The following is a 5,847-nucleotide window of genomic DNA, read 5'->3' as shown; positions in this document are numbered from 1 at the left end:
ACCTACTCTGGTGTAAGGATCTCAATGTCAAATTGCTTCCAGGAAAAGCAGTACAGTATTCTGGTGTGCACCGACCCAGTATTGTCAAGATCTTCTCGATCTATAGGACTTCTCGGCCAAGGCAACGATCTCATCGATCTATAAGACATTCTCGGTCAAGGCAACGATCTCCTCGATCTATATGACCTTCTTGGTCCAGACAATGTTCCTACGAGCACTAGTTATTTTATAACATATATCTGTATATATTGATTGTTGTTTTTGGAATAAATTTTCCTTAAGAGTTTGGGGTCTATTTATAGCGTTTGGGAAAATACTATGCACTAATAAAGTAATATTATTTTATTATGCATGTAGGGCCCACTTCCTAATTTTCTTGTGGTGGGGCCCACCACTTTTTTCATTTTCAACAAAAAATTGACAACTCCCCAACTCTCCATTAATTTAGCCGCCCATGTTTTCATTGAGAAAATCAAGTGTAGAACCCACTTTTAAAACAAAAATATCTAACGAGCAGAGAAGAGATTGTTATTTTCGTGCTTTTTTAGCATCAGCCCTTATTTTTTCACTTCCTGTAAAGGGACATTAATGTTTACTCACATAAAATCATTCATGGGCATTGTGCCTATTAAGGACCACTTTCGGGACCCATCTTGCGGTGAAAGGACGGACAAGGGGGGAGAAGACTGTAATGGATCCTGATGGTGTAAATTGGATGTAATTAAAATTTCGATCACATATATATATCTTGCTATAATCTTAGAAAATTGTCATCCTTTCATTCTAGTGCATGCTAGCCTTGTCCTTGCTGGACAATCACATGTGCTTCATAGTAACATCCTACCAGTTTTTCCTCACATCATTTTTACTTCTACCATCTCCCAAGTCATTGCACAGAAAGCTTCCACTCTTGTATTTCCACAGCCTTTTGAAAATTTCAAAACATAAACCTAGACCTTTGAAGTTTCTTTCCCCTTGTCTTTGATGGAAGGCAAATAGACCAACTTGCCCAGAGAAGATGACTTGAGGTGTGAAGTGCTGATTGCGGATATCCGCTTTAAATAAGTCCAGGACTTCTAATTAATGATGCCAAAAAGAAATGTCTTGGTGTTGTAATCTTCTGATGGTTCGTTATTCTATGCATTTACATTATGGTTGAATATTCCGATAGCTTTAGTTCTTGAAACTGAGGCTACTGCTGACAATTCTTTGATAGTTCTATTTTTTTAATCAACTAGGATTTAGCTAAGACTCTTGTATGAATACTTGAAGACGTTAAAGCTATAAATAGATCGTAAGAGTTTGATCATATATATAATCCAAATTATCTTGAAAAATCCATCCCAATGGCTCATCTGTTAGTCTTTTCGGTGTTCACAAGTATAGTCATCTTTTCATGCCCACAAACTTCCACATCCATAACTACCTTCAATCCAAAACACAACAATGTCACTGATCGACAAGCACTTCTCTCCTTCAAATCCATGATATCCAGTTATCCAAGAAGATCACTGACCGCGTGGAACGACTCTATTCATTTCTGTCATTGGCCAGGGATCACTTGTGGTGGCTTGCGACATCCTCAAAGGGTCATATCCTTGAACTTGAGCTCCCTCGATCTGGTTGGAGTTATTTCAACGGCCATAGCCAATCTCACATTTCTCAGGAAGATTGATCTCTCAAATAATCAAATTAATGGATCCATCCCACAAGAGATTGGTCGCCTTCCTCGGTTGCGGTATCTTTACTTGAGTTTGAATTCTCTTGAAGGAGGTATCCCCGCTTCATTCTCTCACTGTTCGAAACTAGAGGTATTGAGTTTGTCGAATAACAAGCTCCAAGGTGAAATTCCAGCCAGTCTCAGTAACTGTACTAGCCTGCAAATACTAAATTTGAGCAACAACAGTCTTACAGGGTATATACCACCTTCGTTAACAAGATTTTCCGTGCTTTCTATACTATCAGTGTCTGGAAACGGCTTATATGGCAGCATCCCACCTAGCATAGGGAACATCTCGTCTCTTACTAGCCTTTCACTTGATAATAATGAATTAATAGGAAGCATACCACATTCAATCGGTGGACTATCTGAACTAGAAGAACTTCATTTGTCCTTTAACATCCTCTCTGGAGTCATAACACCTTCACTGTGGAATCTCTCTTCTCTTTCTTATTTAGATTTGTCATTTAACTATCACCTATCTGGCTCACTCCCACCTAACGTAGGCCGAGCTCTTCCTCTGCTTGAAGTATTTGACCTGGACTGTAACCAATTTCACGGACCTATCCCAATGTCATTGTCCAATGCATCTCATCTTCGAGACATTGATCTTTCTAAAAATAGCTTTAGTGGCATAATCCCTCCTAGTCTCGGAAGTTTACAAGAGCTGAAAGCACTACGTCTGTATGTTAACCACTTGGAAATCATGGAACCTGATGGATGGAATTTCCTAACTGCTTTAACCAATTGTACCCACTTACGGGTATTGGGCCTAGCATCAAATAATCTTAGTGGCATGCTACCAAATTCAATCGCCAACTTTTCCACCAATCTTCAGTTTCTCAGCATGCATGATAACAATATCTCTGGAACCATATCTTCTGATATTGGAAATCTTGCAAACCTTCTGGTATTTAAACTGCATGGAAATTTGCTTCATGGCTCTATTCCATCAAGCATCGGGATGCTCCATCAGTTGAATCTACTGGAATTGGACAACAACAAGCTATCTGGAGAGATTCCATCTACCATCGGCAACCTTACTCAGTTGAATTCTATTCACCTAGAATCCAATGAACTGAGCGGGAATATACCAGCAAGTCTTGGAAAGTGCCAAAATCTAATTCTTCTACACCTCGACTCTAACAAACTTACGGGCATTATACCCAAAGAAATATTCTCCATAACCGGACTCGCCATAGCTTTACGTTTGGCATCCAATTCACTATCAGGGCTAATACCATTTGAAGTCGGGAACTTAAGAAACTTGAATGCATTAGATGTCAGCATGAACAAATTATCAGGTGAAATCCCTAGCACTCTCAGTGAGTGTCAAGTGCTGCAGGAGCTTTATCTCGGTGGAAATCTCTTTGAAGGAAGCATTCCTTCTTCTTTAGCCTGGTTAAGAGGCATCCAGAAGATTGATGTCTCAAAAAATAACTTTTCAGGAAAAATACCATATTTCTTACAAGACTTTCATCTACTAGACTATTTGAATCTGTCCTTCAATAACTTTGAAGGTGAAGTGCCACAACTTGGCGTGTTCGAAAATGCAAGTGCAGTTTCAGTTATTGGAAATGATAAGCTTTGTGGAGCGAACCCAGCAATGCATCTGCCAGCATGCCCTTCGGAACCGTTTATTAAGAAAGGTGACTCGCATTCATTGATAATGATCAATGGCATCACTATTTCATTTGTATTCTTGATTCTGTTATTCTGTTTCTTCGTTGTCCGACGCCGTAGAAAGAGTTCAAGAAGAAGATCTCATGAGTTATCACCAGCAAACAAGCAAAATGAGAAAGTCTCTTTTAGTGAACTGGTGAAAGCCACAAATGGATTCTCCGAGGACAATATAATTGGGACTGGAAGTTTTGGTACAGTATATAAAGGACTACTTCATGGTGAAAGTAGGAAAGTTGTTGCTATAAAGGTACTAAATCTTCAAATACGAGGAGCATCGAGGAGCTTTCTGTCAGAATGTGAAGCCTTGAAGAACATCCGGCATCGGAATCTTCTCAAAATCCTTACAATATGTTCAAGTGTAGATTTCAAAGGTAACGACTTCAAAGCTGTGGTTTTTGAGTTCATGGACAACGGCAATTTAGATGATTGGTTGCATCCCAAAGCAAATGTGGTATTCAAACAAAAGAAACTTAACCTTGCTGCAAGATTGAACATAGCCATTGATGTGGCTTCTGCTTTGCATTATCTACACCATCAATGTGGGACGCCAATAATTCACTCTGATTTGAAGCCTAGCAACATTCTTCTCGATGTTCAGATGACTGCCCATGTTGGCGACTTTGGGCTGGCGAGGCTTCTGACGGAAATTGTCAGCAAGTCATGTCAGAACTCGACAAGTTCAGTTGGTCTGAGAGGAACTATTGGATATATTGCTCCAGGTGAAAACTTCTTATTCTTGCTTATGTTCATTTCTACACTTAATAACTTTTACTAAAAGCCTAGAAATTTTATAAGAAAACTATACTCAACAGCTGCTGAAAGTTTACTATTGCATTAGTTTGGCTTATAGCAATTTCAGATCTTATGGATCCAGTTCTTAATTTGCTTCATGTATGCAAATATGAATCCGAAACATGTATTTCTTAACTTTTTCCTTCAATTATAGTCACTGACTGTTTAACCTCTCTCAATCATGTGTATGTTTGTATGTCGATATTATATTATCCCATCTACCATATCTACATGTTTCAACTAGAAACTTCACTGGAGAGTGGAGATATTCCCTTAGCTTCATATACATTGCTCCAATTCTAATTTAGGGTAAATCCACAAAACCCCCAAGAAGTTTGACCCTTTTTGATATAGCCCCAAAAAAGTTTGGGAATATCATTTGACTACATAAGACTTTTCATATTTTTTCCTAATTTAGTTTCAGATAACCCCAACATTTTGCGGGTTATCTGAACAAGTTTTGTGGGTTAAATGACATTTCCAAACTTTTGGTCAGATTCCTAGGGTGTTTTATCAAATTTACCCATTAATTTATTCAGATAAATTTATTGGATTTAGGCCCCCCCTAAGTTGCCTATATCTTAAACAGAGTATGGTGTGGCGAACAAAGCTTCAACCAATGGAGATGTATATAGCTATGGAATTCTTCTACTTGAGATGATTACTGCAAAAAGACCCACCGATGATACTTTTGTAGGAGGCCACATTCTTCGCAAGTTTGTGGAGATGGGGTTTCCTGACAGAATCACTGATATTATTGATTCTCATCTTCTCCTACTGGAAGATGGCAAAGCAAATGGTGGTGGTGGTGGTGGTGGTGAAGATGATGGTTGGAGGTTGAATGATGAAAGAATTGTAGAGTGTGCATCTTCGTTGCTTAGACTTGGCATCCTATGTACAAATGAACTTCCAGAAGAGAGAATGGAGATGGGAGATGTCAGTAGAGAATTGCACAAGATTAGGGACGTATTCTTAAGAAATGGAACTCCAGAAGAGGGGGGCAGATATCAGATGAATGGTGGAGGTCCATCTTTATTTGTTCAAGCAGAGGATAGCAGGGAGATTGTAGCTGTGGAGGAATCAAATCTTTAAACACAAACAGTATCCATAAGCTTTATGGCAGAATGACAGCAATTCAATCCAAAGATATTGAACCTTATGTGGAGCTTGAAAATGGCATTTTTTATATGGCTTCTTCTTTCGAAAAGCCAGAGTTCTCAAGAAAATTGTCAGAAGCATGTTAGTAAGAGAACCATATCATGCTTTAAAATTTTCAAATAAGAGAATAAACATTTTTCTTGAGAAATTTCAAATTCAAATTTTGGTTTAAAAGCATATTATGCATTGTCAATGCTATTAATGATACGTACGAGAAACAGGGGAACTAGTCAAAATCATTTGTCATGGGAGTTTATTACTATCCACGAACCGTCTCTGATATTTAGTTCCTCAAATCTTCAATAATTCCATATAAGTCCCTGAAATCCTTGAAATTGCTCATAGTCGGTTTTTGAGAGATTGGTCCCTCAAACATTCAATATTCCATATTAGTCCTTCACATCTTTGAAATTGCTCATACTTCCCTGGAAACTTGCCGCTCTTGCAATTTGGTCCCTGAATTACCAAAATGACCCTCAACTTATGTTCTTCTG

General features: G+C 38.5%; 1 protein-coding gene across 1 annotated transcript; it reads left to right on the top strand.

Annotated features, from left to right (window-relative positions):
• LOC109822393 (probable LRR receptor-like serine/threonine-protein kinase At3g47570) lies at window positions 1,168-5,570 on the top strand. The gene is made up of 2 exons (XM_020388590.1): window positions 1,168-4,122; window positions 4,785-5,570. The coding sequence occupies exons 1-2, from the start codon at window positions 1,347-1,349 to the stop codon at window positions 5,285-5,287; spliced, it is 3,279 nt and encodes a 1,092-aa protein (XP_020244179.1). The 5' UTR covers window positions 1,168-1,346; the 3' UTR covers window positions 5,288-5,570.

Source organism: Asparagus officinalis, chromosome 8 (assembly GCF_001876935.1).
Source record: "Asparagus officinalis chromosome 8, Aspof.V1, whole genome shotgun sequence".
Taxonomy (NCBI): domain Eukaryota; kingdom Viridiplantae; phylum Streptophyta; class Magnoliopsida; order Asparagales; family Asparagaceae; genus Asparagus; species Asparagus officinalis.
Note: the sequence above shows the minus strand (reverse complement) of the source record. Positions and strands in the feature narration are given on the sequence as shown.